At 46.8% G+C, this 16,021-nt stretch overlaps 2 protein-coding genes and 1 long non-coding RNA gene across 8 annotated transcripts in view; 2 read left to right on the top strand and 1 right to left on the bottom strand.

Annotated features, from left to right (window-relative positions):
• The window catches only part of LOC140388285 (dual specificity tyrosine-phosphorylation-regulated kinase 2-like), a 250,434-nt gene that overhangs the window by 89,502 nt on the left and 144,911 nt on the right, over nucleotides 1-16,021 (bottom strand). The gene's annotated exons all lie outside the window — the stretch shown is intronic.
• On the top strand, nucleotides 2,957-4,562 carry LOC140387725 (fascin-like). Its single transcript, XM_072470888.1, has one exon. The coding sequence runs from the start codon at nucleotides 2,972-2,974 to the stop codon at nucleotides 4,433-4,435; it is 1,464 nt and encodes a 487-aa protein (XP_072326989.1). The 5' UTR covers nucleotides 2,957-2,971; the 3' UTR covers nucleotides 4,436-4,562.
• Nucleotides 10,527-12,355, top strand: LOC140387724 (uncharacterized). The gene is made up of 2 exons (XR_011933978.1): nucleotides 10,527-10,719; nucleotides 12,191-12,355. It is a non-coding gene; the product is annotated as an uncharacterized lncRNA (long non-coding RNA).

The raw sequence follows: 16,021 nt of genomic DNA, 5'->3' as shown, positions 1-16,021 counted from the left end.
CGTTTCTAAGGGGGCTTGCAGGGCCCCGGAGTGCTCCACTCAGCTCCGGCTGCCGATACAGGGCCCTGCACTTCCGGCTACAGGTCCGCGCATGCGCGCGGCGACCGCCTGCGGCGCCGGCCCTGTGCAACATGGCGGGCCAACACAGCGGGCCGGCGCCGAAGAAGTAGACACCCCACCAGATTGTGCGCTGCCGCCGATCAGTGGCCCCCGATCACAGGCCTGGTCGTCGTGGAGGCCCTCCCAGTGACGGATCCCCCCACCCCCCACCAGGACAGCCATCACAGCCGCGACTCTGAGCTCCCGCTGGGTGGATCCATACATGAATCACGCCAGCGGAAACTCGGCTGGTCGACCACCGAGAATCGCCGCAGAGGCCTCTTTCAATGGCCCCCGACTGGTGCCGCGTCGACCGCACGCGCGACTGACGGCGATTCTCCGGCGACCGGAGACCGGAGAATCGCGCAAAGGCATCACGGGTCCTAAGCCCCTTTCTCCCCCCCCCCCCCGTACTGGGCGCGATTGCGGCTCGGAGAATCTTTGCCCTAATTCTACACTGCTACCTACATTCCCCAGACATCTGCACTCTTACAGAGGAGGCATCATTTCGACTATTTCGATTCAGGGGCGAAATTCTCCCCCAACGGCGCGATGTCCGCCGACTGGTGCCAAAAACGGACGAGTGCCTGGTGCTCCGCATCTTTGGGGGCCGAGCCCCAACATTGAGGGGCTAGGCCGACGCCGGAGGGATTTCCGCCCCGCCAGCTGGCGGAAATGGCGTTTGGTGCCCCGCCAGCTGGCGCGGAAATGCGGCGCATGCGCGGGAGCGTCAGCAGCTGCCGACAGTTTCCCGCGCATGCGCAGTGGGGAGAGTCACTTCCTCCTCCGCCATGGTGGAGGCCGTGGCGGAGGCGGAAGGGAAAGAGTGCTCCCACGGCACAGGCCCGCCCACGGATCGGTGGGCCCCGATCGCGGGCCAGGCCACCGTGGGGGCACCCCCCGGGGTCAGATCGCCCCGCGCCCCCCCCCAGGAACCCGGAGCCCGCCCACGCTGCCTGGTCCCGCCGGTAAATACCAGGTTTGATTTACGCCAGCGGGACAGGCAATTTCTGGGCGGGACTTCGGCCCATCCGGGCCGGAGAATTGAGCGGGGGGTCCCGCCAAATGGCGCGGCCCGATTCCCGCCCCCGCCCAATCTCCGGTACCGGAGACTTCGGCAGGGGCGGGATTCACGGCGGCCAACGGCCATTCTCCAACCCGGCGGCGGGTCGGAGAATGACGCCCCAGATTTCCTCCAAAACTACAGTGGAGTTAGAGCGAAAGATGTCAGGTTGGCACATATTCTACCCCATCATACTGGCAGCGATTATGCCACCAAGGAAAAGCGAGGTGGTACTATCATGAAGATTGGTGTGTTCATATCAAGATATCATAGTTAGACTACATTCTGATGTTCTAATGGCTCTTTATCATGTTTTGGTCATGACTAATTTTATGAGATTTTTGTGCCATATTATTTTGTTTAAACCGCAAAATCAGGGGCTGCCCCTAAATGACTAGTAGTGATCTTGTTTTCTTTGCTCTGGCCATTAATGTTCCGTCTTCCATCTGAAATTTGACATCTGCGCCTGTGTATTTTGCGAGAAATAGGCTGGTTCTAATCACCTGTCGGGGCACTGAAACCAGGGTCGGGATTCTCCGATCACCGACGCCAACTTTGAGTTCGTCGATCGGCCGGAGAATCCCAGTTTGCACTGAAATTGGGGGAGGTGCCGCTTTTGCAATGCTCTGCCCCTCAAAAATAGCGTACGCCGTATGGACAGCCTCAGAACGTTACCTGAGGCCCTTCCCCAATCCCCAATGCTCTGCCCTTGATGGCTGAGTTCCCGAACACTTATCCTTTTGTTTTTCAGGAACCCGGAGTGGCGTCTGCGGACTGAATCCAACGCCGCCACAGTCGGGGGGAGCCATTCCACGGGCAGGGGGGGCTTTGGTGGGGGGGCTGGGGGCACTGGTGGAGGCTGGTCCAGGGGTTGCGAGAGGGGCTATTGGGAACAGTATGTGGAAGGCTGGGTCTGCGCGCAGCCGGTGCCATGTTGCACGGCACGGCCACTGCAGGCCGCCGCCATGCGCATGTGCGGCCATAGATCTGGCAGTTCTCTGGCCGTCTCTGCAGGTAAAGCCGGGGGCTTTACGCTGCATGGCTGCTAGCCGCTCACCAGACGGAGGATCGGAGCAGCTTTTGCGCCGTTTCTTCTGGCGTAAAATTCCACTCTTCCCACGCCAGCATCAACACCTAGTCTTCAAATCGGTGAATCTAACCCCAGATTTTGAATTTCCTTAGATATTATAACCTGCAGAAACCTTCACTTGCAATTTTTCTCCTGCTAATAGACACTGACTGCATCAAACAAAGTGGTTACCTTTTGAAAGTGGGACGTATTTTAATCATATTTCCTCTTAACACTGTTTATAAAATTTTCAGTTTCAATTTTTTGGGATGGACTTCTGTTAAAAATGACCATGGGTGCGATTCTCCACTCCCACGCCGAAGCGGCCGCGCCGTCGTGAACGCCGTCGAGGTTCACGACGGCGCGGAACGGCCCCGGTCCCGACCGATTCAGGCCCTGACAATGGGCCAGTATCGGGGCCGTGTCATCTACCCGCGCCAGGCCTTGTCGCCCGCGTAAAAGCGGTGCCACATAGATGACGCGGCCGGCGCCGCATAACGGACGTCATCCGCGCGATTCTCCCAACCGGCGTGGGAGTGGAGAATCGCGCCCCATATATTTGGTTAAGAGTGAAAATGTTCACGACAGTCTCTTAACATGGCATTGCTAAATGTCACTGAACCTTTCAGTGCTATGTCACAAGCATTGCTAGGGAGTAGGACAATGATGTCAGTGTACATATAAAAACAAGTTACTGACCAGATGCAGAGCACATTCAAGAACAAGGTAAGCAGTGGGAAATGACATATAAAGTGCTTCTTTTTGGTCTAATTAATTCAGCTCAAAAATACCTGACAGGTGAGGTGTTCAACTACAAAGTGAATGCAACGGGTTCCTCACTCAAGAAGAGTCAGATATGGACCATTGAGTTTACCAAGGAGGACTCCCCTATGGTCCATATTAAGAGTTCCTTTAACAGATACATTGCTGCAGACAAGGATGGCAAGATCACCTGTGATCAGGAGGCTCCCAGTCCAAATTGCGTCTTCCTCATGACAGTCCATCCAGACGGAAGAGTCTCCTTCCAATCAGAGTGCTCTAAACGGTATTTAGGAGGAAACCAGGACAATATCACATGCTTTGCCCAGGCTATCTCAGACAGTGAGAAGTGGGTGCCACACCTGGTCATCCATCCCAGTGTCAACATGTTCAACCCTGGCAGGAAAACTTACCTCCGATTAAATGAGCAAAATGGAAGACTGTACTGTGATAAGAAACAACCCTGGGGTGCCGACTGTGTAATGACACTTTATTTTGACATCAAAGAGAAAAAATATGCCATAAGGACAGAAACTGGTAACTTCATTGCTTTCAATGGGAAGACCGAGCCCGAAGTAACATACAGGACATTATACCGCCTAGAGATCAGGAATGGGATGATATGTCTGAGGGATATGCATGGAAAATTCTTATCTGTGAAAGACTGCAATGTTAAAACGATAAAAACTTTAAATCCTAGTTCAGATGAACTTTTTATCATAGACCCTTCTCCTGGACAGATCAGTATCATGTCCCTTGCTAATGAGAGGTACATCACCTGTAAACCTGGACCAGCTGTCTATTCAAATGTTAATGATATAAAGGATGCTGGAAACTTCCAAATTATGATGGATTCCACAACAAAGAAAGTCTGCTTCCAAAATATTTCAAAACAGTACCTTGCAGTTGGTCCCAAAGGCTTCATTGAAGTCTCAAAGTATCTAGATTTTCACTGCTGGTTTCAAATCATCTATAATTTGGAAAAGGCAGCTTTAAAGGCATCAGATGGAAGATTTGTGACTGTGAATGCAGGTGGCCAGCTCTTGGTAGGCCCCATTGCAATTGGAAGACAGGAAGAATTTGCCTTAAAATTTACCAACCGATCTCAGCTAATACTCCAGTGTGAATATGGTTTCATTGGCATTATGCCCGGGAAACAGAGATTGGTTTGCAACAGGCCTATGTACGAGGCAAGCAAAATAATTTCAACCGCTGATGGTTTTTATCAGTTCAAAATAGCATCCCTTGATAAGTACTGGGAAATGGATGAAGAAGGCTTCATCACTGCCACAGGAGAGGAGCCTGTTAACTTCACTATTGAAGTGATCACTTCAGAGCAAATGATCTTAAGAGGACCCAATGGGAAATGTATTGTAGCAGAAGCTAACGGACGCTTCAAAGCTGTAGGACAAGATGCCAAGTCTGCCACATTGTTCCGATATTAAGTGACTTTGGCAGATCCAATCTTGGTGCAAGTATTCGGAAATAACTCCAACTTGGGTTCAGTCAGGGTGAATGAAAAGAACGAATACCATTTAGTTCAAAAATATTAAACTATATTCCTGCTATCAACTGTGTTTCAAAACGGTTTAATATTTAGGAAATAATATATTTCTAATAATTGCAACTTGAAGTCGGTCCTTCTGGTAATGTGCAGTGTGCACTGATACAAGAGAAGTGGACAGCAAGTTCTCCTTAATTTATCCAGTGGAAAACAACTAATCTCAAATTGGGCCGAGTGGCAATTATCCTGACAAATTAAAAAATGAGTACATAAATCAAACATATTAATCTTGTTTAAGAGGGGGTGGAGCAGGTGGAGCAAAGTAGAAGGTCTGGAATAGGTGTGAGGTAGGAGTCATTGAAAAAAAATGTATAGGGCATAAAAGAAACAAAGTGTTACTGGCAGTGTTGAGGACTAAAGAAGGTGCTGATAATGACATAAAAATAAGATAGCAGAAGGTGTTAAAAGCATTACAAATTTCAACCTTCACCCCATACGCACATCTTTGGGCAGAAATCCTACTTCAATTTAAATGATCCTTTCATCCACCTCCAGCATTCTCCCTCTACCTGTACCCCTCCCTCTGGCCCCCTACCTGCGCTTGTACTTTTCATTGAGAACTGTTGGCACAACATTAGCCGTCTTAATTTCTCTGCCCCTCTCACACACTCCAACCTGATTCCTTCTGAACTTTCTCCCCTCGGTTCTCTCGCGTCCAATCCTTCGTAATCAAACCTGCCGACAAGGATGGTGCCGTTGTTTGGAGCACTGACCATTACCTTGCAGAAGCTGAGTGCCAATGCTCAGACACTTCCTGAATGACCCTACCACCGAACATTAAACCATTATTTCCAGGACTGTAACTGACCGCAGCTTCAAACCTCATTGTCTCCCAACCTCGCACAACTCGCTTCTGCCTCCTTCCCAAAATCCACAAACAAGGTCCTGGCAGATCTATTGTTTCAGCTTGCTCCTGCCCACTAAATTATTCTACCTTGACTCCATTCTCTTTCCCTTTGTCCAGTTTCTTACGATTCACAATTCCTCTGATATCCTATATCATCTCAACTATTTCCAGTTTCCTGGTCCTAACCACCTCCTCTTCACTATGGATTTCCAATCCCTCTACAACCCCAGACCCCAACTAGGATGATCTGAGAACTCTCCGCTTCTTATTGAACAAAGGTCTGGACAATCCCTATCTACCATTCCTCTCCTCTGCCTGGCTGAACTTGTTCTCTCACTCAACAATTTTTCCTTTCACTTGTCTCACTTCCTGCAAATAAAAGGTGTGGCTATGAGTATATACCTGGGCCCAAGTTATGCCTTTCTTTTTGAGGGGTATGTGGAATATTCCTTGTCCTGACTACTCAGGCCCCATCCTGCAAATATTTTCCCATGTCATTGATGACTGAACCGGTGCTCTCATCTGAACCTGGAAAAATGTATAAATTTTTCTTTTCCCTTCCAATTCTCGTCCTTATCTTACCTTCACATGGTCCATCTCTGACACCCCCTTCCCTTCCTTGACCTCTCTGTCTCCATTTCTGGTGATAGACTGATCTCCAATATTCATTACAAGCTCACTGACTCCCACAGCTACCTCAACTACAGCTCCCTCCACCCACTTCCTCTCAGGACTCCATCCGATTGTCCCAGTTTCTCCGCCTCTGACGCATCTGTCCGATGGTGCCACCTTCCAAAATGGCACTTCTGACATGTCTGCCTTTTTCCTGAACAAAGGGTTTCCCCCACTGTGGTTGACATGGCACTCAACTGTGTCTGACCCATCCCACGCAATTCTGCCCTCATCCCTTTCCTTCCTTCCCAGAAACATGATAGGTTCCCCATGTCCTCACTTTCCACCTGATCCGCCTCCAAATTCAAAGGATCGCCCTCTGCCATTTCCACCAACTCCAACATGATGCCACCACAAAACACATCTTCCCCCACCCAACAGCATTCCACTGGAACCACTCCCTCTGTGACATCCTGGTAGACTTCATCATCCCCCAACACCTCATCTTCCCGCGGCATCTTCCCACGCAATCGCAAAATATGAACACACTACTCAAGGCCCCAAACACTCCTTTCAGGTGAAGCAACATTTTTCTTGCACCTCCTTCAATTTGCTTTACTCTATTCACTGCTTTCAATGCAGTCTCCTCTACACTGGGGAGAGAGAGACTAAGCACAGACTGGGTGACTGCCTTGCTGAACAGTTTCACTCAGTCCACAAGAATGACCCCAACCTTCTTGTCACTTGCCATTTCAATTCACCATCTTGCCTTTATGCCCACATGCCTGTCCTTGGCCTGCTGCAATATCCCAGCGAAGCCTAACACAAAATAGAAGAACAGCACCTCATCTTCCAATTAGGCATTACAGCCAACAATGAGTTCAACAACTTCAGACAGCGAACTTTTCCATCTTGACTCCTTTTAAAATAAAACGTTTTTGTCCCATGGCAGCACAGTGGCTTAGAGGATAGCACTTCTGCCTCACAGCGCTAGGGACCCGGATTCAATTCCGGCCTTGGGTACCTGTATGGCGTTTATATGTTCACCCCATGTCTGCATGGGTTTCCTCCAGATACTACAATTTCCTCCCACAGTCCAAAGATGTGCAAGTTAGGTGGATTGGCCATGCTAGAAATTGTCCCTTAGTGTCCAAAGATGTGCATTCTCGATGGGGTTACGGGGAGATTAAATGAAATGAAATGAAATGAAAATCACTTATTGTCACAAATAGGCTTCCATGAAGTTACTGCGAAAAGCCCCTAGTCGTCACATTCCGGCGCCTGTTCGGGGAGGCTGTTACGAGAATTGAACCGTGCTGCTGGCCTGCCTTGGTCTGCTTTCAAAGCCAGCGATTTAGCCCTGTGCTAAACAGCCCCTTCTATATTGTTAGGTGGCGGGGGAGTGAGCCTGGGTAGGGTACTCTTTCAGAACGTTGGTGTAGACTTGATTGGCCGAATGGCCTCCTTCTATATTGTTAGGATTCAATGGATATCTATAGATATAATGTAACCAAATCCCCAACAGGGCCATCTGTCACATGTTCTTATGTTTTGCTTTCAAAGACGCTAACCTTTATTCTGCTATTAACACAGCACCTTCTTTAGTCCTCAACATAAGACAATAAGACATAGGAGCAGAATTAGGCCATTCGGTCCATCGAGTCTGCTCCGCCATTCAATCATGGCTGGTATGTTTCTCATCCCCATAATCCCTGATCCCCTTATTAATCAAGAACCTTGAATGAGAATTTTAGAGAGCCACTTTAGCACAATGAGCACAGATTTGCTGGATAAATGGGATTTATAATATGGTCAGCAGACTTTTCGATGACTTGAAATTTACGGAGGGGTAGAATGTCGGTGTCGGGCCACGAGAGCATTAGAACAGAGAATTCTACAGGTAACAAAGTTATCAGTAGCTGATAAGTTAGTAAGCCTGGAGTCGGGCGGTATTATAGGGGTGGAAATAGGTAGTCTTAGTGATAAAGAAAGACATGAATATTCATACAGTTTTTATGATCACTAGATATCTCAAAGTGCTTTACAACCAATGAGGAACCTTTTTTGAAAAGTCACTGTTGCAAAGTAGGAAACACGGCAGCTAATTTACACTCAGCAAACTCCCAAATCAGCATAATGTCCAGATAATTTTTTTTGTGATGGTGATTGAGTGATAAATATTGACCAGCAGACTGGGAATACGCCACTGATCTACTTTGAAATGGTGCCATGGGATCGTGGGCGACACAGTAGCACTGTGGGTAGCACTGTTGCTTCACAGCACCAGGGTCCCAGGTTCGATTCCCAGCTGGGTCACTGTCTGTGCGGTGTCTGCACGTTCTCCCCGTGTCTATGTGGGTTTCCTCTGGGTGCTCCGGTCTCCTCCCACAGTCCAAAGATGTGCAGGTTAGATGGATTGGCCATGCTAAATTGCCCTTAGTGTAGGGTGGGGTTACGGGGATAGGGTGGAGGTGAGGGCTTAAGGGCCGGTGCAGATTCGATGGGCCAAATGGCCTCCTTCTGCACTGTAAATTCTATGAACTTTCCTACCACCCAAGCAGGCAAATAAGGTTTCAATTTACCTCGAAGGTGGCATTGCCAACAGTACCATACATGTGGCAACCATGTCTTTGGATGACATCCCCAAGGGACAGTATGTTGATGAGAAACGAAGGGATTCTTGAGGGACACCAGAAATAATAGTATGAGAGCAGGAAGAAAATCCAATATTTTGATCTAAGTGATGAAATTTGTTGTTGGCGGAGAGGGAGGAGACGACAAGGAAGTTTGAGAAGATGGTTGCAGTAGAGAAAAGTAACGGGGGGGAGGATTATCTTTGGTAAGGTTGATCCTGGACTAGTGACCATTCAGACATAATACGTAAATGTGACTGTAAGGCATTGTACAGGTACACACAAATCAACATACAGGTCACAAACCTCGAACATGGCTAATCAAAACAACATTATTATTTTCTTAGCATAGACATGAACCCTGCCTTTGGTAGTCAGCTGGGAATGTAATGACTGCAATAGTTTGTAGAGATCAAAAGCCCTATAGCTAAAATTACACAGGTTTCCATAGCATTACTCTGCCAGCAGACTAAGAGAAGGTTCTTCTCAGGAAAAGGGCAGTTCAAAATGTCCTTAACAAAAATGATCAGTTGCCAATTGGACATCTGCGGTATTTGGATAGCCAAATTTGAGTTATTGTACCTGTAATAGCAATACTTTATTTTTTCTTTTCTGGGATGGTCAGAAACCTATTACCCTCAAGTCAGTGATCGACAGGATAGGCAAAATGGGCAGAAGCATGTCAGATGGAGTTTGTTGTAATGTGATCACCTTTAAGGACTATTATAGAAAGAGTATACAATAAATGGCAACATTTTGAAAATTGTGAATGGATGGAGGAATCTTGGTGTCTGTTTAACAAATCCTTAAAGATGACAGGGTAAGTTGATGAGATACTGTACAAAAGCATTTGGCTTGCTCTTGGGTTTATTTTTTTTAATTTTCATTAAGGTTTTCATAAAATATCAATAACAAAATGAAAAAGGAACCCAACAGGGTTAAGTACAAAACACAGTCTAGAAAGGCAACCCTCCATAACCCCCTCCCCCCTGTACATAAATAATAAATTAACATTAACACCCCCCCCTGTATATAAATAATAAATTAACATTAACACCCCGACTTAACACAACAGGTATTTCCACCCCCTCAGACCCTCCAGTGTAGATAACAAAAACAAAACTAAAGTAACCCCCTTCCCCCCCGAGTTGCTGCTGCCATTGACCAATGTCTACCGTTCTGCCAGGAAGTCTAAGAACGGTTGCCACCACCTAAAGAACCCTTGTACCGACCCTCTCCAACTTAATAAACCCCGCCGTATCGTTGATCCAGGATTCCACGCTTGGGGGCCTCGCATCCTTCCACTGAAGAAGAATCCTTCGCCGGGCTGCCAGGGACGCAAAGGCCAGAATACCGGACTCTTTTGCCTCCTGCACTCCCGGCTCCTCTGCCACCCCAAATGTGGCGAGCCCCCAGCCCGGTTTGACCCTGGATCCTACCACCCTCGAAACCGTCCTCGCTACGCCCTTCCAAAATTCCTCCAGCGCTGGGCACGCCCAGAACATATGGGTGTGATTTGCTGGGCTCCCTGAGCACCTAACACACCTGTCCTCATGAGAGTTTGGCTGATGATCGATAAATGAGAGTTTGGCTCAAGATGGATTGGAACTTTATGGGAAAAACAAAATGTTAGATAAAGCTTTGTGTGAAGAAATGTCAAGACAGGCTTCTGGTAGCAAAATGTATCACTTGTTTTAGTACCAGACAAATTCCAGACGGCCTTGGGAAGGGTTGCGCTAGGCTTGAAAATAATCATAAAATTAGCTAAAAGGCACAGATAGGAATGCGAGGGAGCTGCCCTCAGAAATGAGCCAGAAATTGTATAAGAACTGCTGTTAGATGTATTGGCTTTGGCTTGCTGGTGTAACTCTCAAGAGATGCAGTGGTTTTAGCCCCGGCCGAGAAATAAACATGTTAAAGTAATGAGGTGTTCGACTGATCATTTCATCCGGACTGGCTGCAAAAGAATCCTCATTTGGTGGAGAATGCGGGCATTCAAGGAGCCTCCTTGGAACCTGACGGCGTAACGGATTGATCGCATTCGGACGCTGAGGAGGGAATTGGCCACCAAACGTGAGTACCCTTGTTACCACTTTGGTTTCCCCCTCTGCTGTCCCGAGTGTGGCCACGCCCTGCTGTTCGGTTTCGGTGGAGACTCTGGCGAAATCAAAACAGTCCGGCGAACCCGTTACGAAGAAGGGTTGGAGTCCCAGGAAGGTTGGACCTTCCTAAAGTCCCGGGTTGGAAACTTTGGGAGGTTAGAGTCCTCCCTAAATAGCCCGGGTTGGAGTCCCTGGGAGGTTAAAATCCTTCCTAAAGTCCCGGGTTGGAAACCCTGGGAGGTTAGAGTCCTCCCTATAAGGTCCAGGGTTGGAGTCCCTGGGAGGTTAAAGTCCTCCCTAAAGTCCCGGGTTGGAGTCCTTGGGAGGTGAGAGTCCTCCCTAAAGTCCCGGGTTGGAAACCTTGGGAGGTTAGAGTCCTCCCTAAACAGTCCGGGTTGGAGTCCCTGGGAGGTTAAAATCCTTCCTAAAGTCCCGGGTTGGAAACCTTGGGAGGTTAGAGTCCTCCTTAAATCTCCGGGTAAATGAGTGATGATGATCCTTAGGGTTGCCTAATACCTTTGCGATAAAAGGTGGTTTTCGATAAATAAGTATATCAACCGGAGTCTAGACTTGTTCGACACTTCGGGTTGATCAGATTGAATATTACGGAGAACGGATAACTCTGTCCAAATTATGTATTATAAAATTTAAATGGTGGTGCGGATAACACCTAAAGGAAACATAATAAATAGGGCTTGACCATTGTGTGCCCTGTCGGAACACACGAACAATTTCTTAAATCTGCTAGTTCTGTCTTTAATTCTCTGAGTCTGTCTGTCTGTTGTTCTGTCTTTGATCCCCTGAGTCTGTCAGTCTGTTTAAATCAGTCCTCTCTCTCTCTCTTTTCATGTTTCATTTCCAGACTTTGACCTTCTAAAAGTCACTTTCAAACAATTTGATTTAGCCTTTTGATTGGGCAATGGGGCAGGATAACCCCGTTTAAATTCTTGATTGAATAGGCGATTTAGGATCGCTACCAAAATTAAATAGGAAACCACAAGGATCATCTGAGGATAGGAGACAATGGGTAATACTTTAGATAGCACCTCTGATAGTGGAAGCGCGCTTCAAACTCTTTGTGAACAGTATCCGGAACATTCTCAGCAGCTGCGGCAATTATCGGGAGAATTGCATAAGAAATTGGGAAAGGGGAAATGGCCCCTGGGAGGATCAAAAGATTTGCCTACGGTTATAGAGGCACAGCAGATTTTTTGGCAACATAACCGTAGCTCCACAGCTAAGAAATTGATTGAGTTATGGCGGGAGTACTGCCAAAAATTAAAAGATACATCTTTATTGGCTAATTGGCAGGCTAACGCTTTAAAATTGGGTATTGACTTAACAGAAGGGGGAATTGTTAAGACTGCGGAGGTTTTGAAAAAAGGAATGTGCCCACCATAGAAAAAGACCTAAGTCTATAAAAAACCCCATTTCTATTTCAGGACCATACGGTCAAATGGCCGGCCTTGCCTTGACCGAGGGAGACGATGAGGATGACCCTGAAAATTGGCTAGAAAGGGGACGACCGACCGTTACACCGCCACTACGACCACCTCCACCTTACATTCCCAGGGTTCTGATTGTAGTTTAAACTGTTCTAAAACAAATGATGTTTCAGACAAAAAAACTCTTTATTCCTCTGGTGTGGCCATGTTAGAAATTACATTGAAGATGTGCACATTCAAGCCCTTTATCCACCGCTCCCCCCGCCACTATCACCACCTCCACTGTCGCAAGGAGGTCCGGCAACTCACACTCGTTCTAAAACCCGTGCTAATCAATTCCCACAGATGAGTCATGAGTTAGTCCTGGGAAAAGGGGGGCACCAGAGGTGGATTTCCCTGATTACCCAGACGATTATCAACCGCAGTGTCAGTTTCCCTTCCGGCAAGTTCCCAATATAGCATACAACCCTGCCAACCACAGGGGCCCAACAACCAGGCATTTCAAAATAATTATTATAATTAATAAATTAATCAAATTTGATACTACTGATTCAGTATTAATAAAGTATACAATAAAATACAGTCAAACAGTTGATTGATCAGTAACATTTCAATAATAGTATTTCAGCTCAAATTCATCGATTGGGGGTACAGTTGGAAGATAAATTGGGGTGGATCAAGTTTTTTTGATTTCTTTTTGGATCTGTAATGCCAAATCTTTAACTTCTTTAGAGTTATTGGGAATGAAAGTACAACATTCTGCACTTTGACATCTTCTGGATTATACACAAAAGCTTGTTGAAAGGGTAAATTTTCTTGCAGAGACAAAAAGAGGCGTATAGCTTGGAATGATGCCATTCGCATCTTTAAACTTTTTTTTTTAATTGTCACTCGAATGGACTGGGAGTAAAAGTTGGATTGCTGCCAAATTCACATTATCAAATGTCCTTGAACGATCTGTTTTTTTTAATCAGAGCTGTTTTGGTTTTTGTAAAACCAGCTTCCATTGTTTGAAGTTTTAATTTCCAGGCTAATTCTAAACATTTATTTTAAAATATCAAACACAATAACTTATTAAACATATAGGTTTTCTGTAGATGAATTCATCGATTCTATTAAAGAAGGCACTACTAGCAAGATATCATAGAATTTATCATAGAATTTACAGTGCAGAAGGAGGCCATTCGGCCCATCAAGTCTGCACCGGCTCTTGGAAAGAGCACCCTACCCAAGGTCAACACCTCCACCCCATCCCCACAACCCAGCAACCCCACCCAATACTAAGGGCAATTTTGGACACTTAAGGGCAATTTACCACGGCCAATCCACCTAACCTGCACATCTTTGGACTGTGGGAGGAAACCGGAGGACCCGGAGGAAACCCATGCACACACGGGGAGGATGTGCAGACTCCACACAGACAGTGACCCAAGCCGGAATCAAACCTGAGACCCTGGAGCTGTGAAGCAATTGTGCTATCCACAATGCTACCGTGCTGCCCCAATATGTTGGTTTCTTAAAATTAATAAAGCAATATTCAGAATAATGACAGTTCTCTTAAGTTGACAGTTCTTGACTATCCCTGTAGAATTCACTAGAGGCACTTATACAGAATCTTATTCGGCAACAAGTTTTGGTTCCGTGTCACTCTCCTTGTAATACTCCAATACTAGCAGTCCCGAAGCTCGGCAAGCCAGATCAATATCGCCTCGTCCAAGATCTGCGCTCAATTAATGCCATGGTGCAACCCCTTCACACATTGGTCCCAAATCCAGCCCACATTTTTGCCCAAGTCCCAGCGGACGCTACAACATTTTCCCTGGTGGATCTCCAGCATGCCTTTTTCGCCCTCCCCTTGCACCCGGATTCACAGTATCTCTTTGCCTTTACATATCAAAATCAACAATACACATGGACTAGGTTGCCTCAAGGATTTATACATTCGCCTACTCTTTTCTCCCGCTGTCTCCAACAACAATTACAGCCCCTGGAATTAAAAGGGGGATCCACCCTCGTACAGTATGCTGACGATTTACTGATCGCAAGCCCGTCAGAACAAAGTTGTAAAGAAGATACGGCTCAATTATTAAATTACCTTTCAATTTTAGGATACGTTGTGTCACCCGCCAAAGTAGTAGTAGCCCAACCAACAGTCCGGTTTCTGGGTATCCTTTTATCCGCCGATGCACGGGCGCTATCACCAAGTCGAGTTCAGCCCATTTGTCAGTACCCTGCACCCACAATGGCCAAGGATGTCCGTAAATGGCTCGGAATGGTTAATTATTGTCGGCAATGGATTCCGAATATCGCCCTAGATACCCGGCTATTGACCCCATACACCAATAACGCTGGAGAGTTCCAGTTAAGTGCGGAAGCCAAAGAGGGCTTCCATTGGCTAAAAGATGCCTTAATGAGGGCGCCAGCACTAGGACGCCCCCTTTATGATCGACCTTTCCAACTTTATTGTACTGTTTTAGCCAGTTGTGCCACCGCGGTACTTACCCAGAAACATGGGTATCGCCACCGTCCTATAGCTTATTACTCGTCTAAACTTGATCCAGTTGCACTCGGCTATCCTGGATGTACTCAGATTTTAGCCTCTATTTACAACAGTCTCCAGTCAGCGGCTAACCTCACTCTTCAGCAGGATATTGTTATTTATAGTTCACATTCAGTCACGGCCCTGCTCGGTCAACTTCAGACTCAGCACCTAACTATGGCGCGTCAAAATAAATATGAGATTTATCTCCTTAATAACCCAAAACTTCAGTTCCGGCACTGCACTACTATTAACCCCGCTAGTTTCCTTTCCGACCCGCCTAACGCCACTGAGTCCCCGACTCATGACTGTCTTTCTCTCTTGCAAGACGATGCGTCATTACGCGATGATCTCACTGATTCTCCAATACCAAATGCTGATCTGAACCTATTCACCGATGGTAGTTCATCCATCGGTGAAAGGGGGGATAGATTATCAGGGTATGCAATTATTAACCAACAAGGAGAAATGCTTGAAGCAGCAGCATTCAAAACTCCCTTTTCCGCCCAATAGGCTGAACTTTTTGCACTTATTCGAGCCTGTGTATTAGGGAAAGATAAAATTGTAAATATCTACACTGATTCCCGATATGCCTTTGGGGTCACACACGATTTTGGCCAATTATGGAAAAACAGGGGATTTCTGACGTCAGAAGGCACTCAGGTATCCCACAAACAGTTAGTTACACAATTACTACAGGCTTTAATGCTCCCTAAACAAATAGCCGTAATAAAGTGCGCTGCCCATACGACAGGCAAAACCCTGGTAGACGCGGGTAATCAGCAGCGGACCACTAGGCCAAAGAGACTTATCGCTTAAAAGACATGGTGGTACCAAAACTGATGAGCCAGACTAAAAGCTCTAAGGGTCAGTCTCCCTCTGAAAAGCCAATGCCGACCATCACTGACGTCATTCAATTACAGGAGGACGCTCCTGGCTGTGTAAAAAGACTATGGGAAGAATTGGGATGTTGTTATGATCCTGTAAATAAATTGTGGGTCACCCCGGCAGGGCAAACGTGTATGCTCGATGCATTGGCAGCCTGGGTCACCAAATGTGTTCACTTTGCAACTCATTGTGGTGCGCGAGCTACGGGTGATGTATTGCTCAAAACATGGTGGCATCCAAGGCTGCAAGATATAGCGCAAAATATTAGCAGCCGTTGCTTAGTATGTCAGCAGTATAATCCTGGTAAAGCAATACCCTGTGAAATGGGTAAAACCCCGCTACCGGTCCCTTTGAGACACTCCAGGTGGGACTACATTTAGTTGGAAAGGTGCCAATGTTAT

This window comes from Scyliorhinus torazame, chromosome 13 (assembly GCF_047496885.1).
Source record: "Scyliorhinus torazame isolate Kashiwa2021f chromosome 13, sScyTor2.1, whole genome shotgun sequence".
Taxonomy (NCBI): domain Eukaryota; kingdom Metazoa; phylum Chordata; class Chondrichthyes; order Carcharhiniformes; family Scyliorhinidae; genus Scyliorhinus; species Scyliorhinus torazame.
The sequence above is the reverse complement of the archived record's forward strand: the minus strand, read 5'-3'. Positions and strand labels throughout refer to the sequence as shown.

What these genes read in the sequence shown, in the direction of transcription:
- LOC140387725 (XM_072470888.1), top strand. Translation starts at nt 2,972, where the DNA reads ATGACATATAAAGTGCTTCTTTTTGGTCTAATTAATTCAGCTCAAAAA.